Source organism: Sphaeroforma arctica, assembly GCF_001186125.1.
Source record: "Sphaeroforma arctica JP610 unplaced genomic scaffold supercont1.9483, whole genome shotgun sequence".
NCBI lineage: Eukaryota > Ichthyosporea > Ichthyophonida > Sphaeroforma > Sphaeroforma arctica.
In genome coordinates this window covers 1-1,069 of record NW_014031075.1, presented here as the reverse complement: position 1 = coordinate 1,069, position 1,069 = coordinate 1, and the positions used below count along the sequence as shown (strand labels likewise).

General features: G+C 41.6%; 1 protein-coding gene across 1 annotated transcript; it reads right to left on the bottom strand.

Annotated features, from left to right (window-relative positions):
- Positions 1 to 285: 285 nt before the first annotated feature.
- SARC_16999 (hypothetical protein) lies at positions 286 to 818 on the bottom strand (the record flags this gene model as incomplete). Its single annotated transcript, XM_014288898.1, has 2 exons — positions 286 to 498; positions 705 to 818. The coding sequence occupies 2 exons, from the start codon at positions 816 to 818 to the stop codon at positions 286 to 288; spliced, it is 327 nt and encodes a 108-aa protein (XP_014144373.1).
- Positions 819 to 1,069: the final 251 nt, after the last annotated feature.

The following is a 1,069-nucleotide window of genomic DNA, read 5'->3' as shown; positions in this document are numbered from 1 at the left end:
ATATACGTAAATGTAAGTGTATACACATCTAAATATACGTATTTGCAAGCTGTCTAGAAGACTGGCAATTGCAAGCACAATGAAACAGCTGCCTTCATACGCATTGTTTCCCTGAAGTGTTCGAGTACCAAAGAACCCCTACCCACTGCTCGTAGTACTACAGGAGCCGTCCATAAGACATAAAGGTATCCATTCTGGGCTATCCCGTACCTCGGCCCATAAAACGTTCAACCGCACGCACCCACAGACCTGCCCACGCACACGCACATACGCTCCCTAATACACTCAACGCTGCGACGGCACATACTTTAACGGCTTGGTCATGACCAGGCCACTGTCTGGAGACTCGACGATGCAGTTAACGTTTTTAACATACTGAGCCAGCGCTTCCCTGTCCACTTTTTTATCCTCAGCAATGGTCATGTGCACGGCAGGAACGAACAACCCCGGATCCTCTATGCGAGACGTTTGAAACGCGCTGTAGTTTGCTGGGGAAACCTGTGTATGACGTTTACGATTTGAGGATATATACATAATCCAAAACGTTAATAATGGTGGTCTCAGTGACTACCGTTGACTGCTGTCTGGGGCGGTGTAGGCTACTTAGAGAGCAAGGGATATATGAAGGTAGGTGTTTTCTAAGTGAACGGATTGCAGACAAGCCTTGTAATGCAACTGCATGTGTACACAGACTAACTACACACTTTCACAATTCCATACGCCTCGGTGATCTCCAATAACTGGCAACAGCACAAAGACATCAGACATGCGCCGAAGTAATGAAACACCACAACACCTCTGGTTGAAAACATAATCATTGATATGACTAACACAACAATCAGTTGTGTATACCTACAATCGAAATCATAGTATCACTTAACCATGGCTCTACCAAAAAGGTTCTGAATGGACTTATAGACGATATAGCAATTTTACAATGCAAAAGCAAATATATATATATATGTATGTGTGTGTGTATGTATTTATTTATATATATAGATATATATATATATATATATATACATAAATACATACATACATACATGCATACATACATACATACATACAT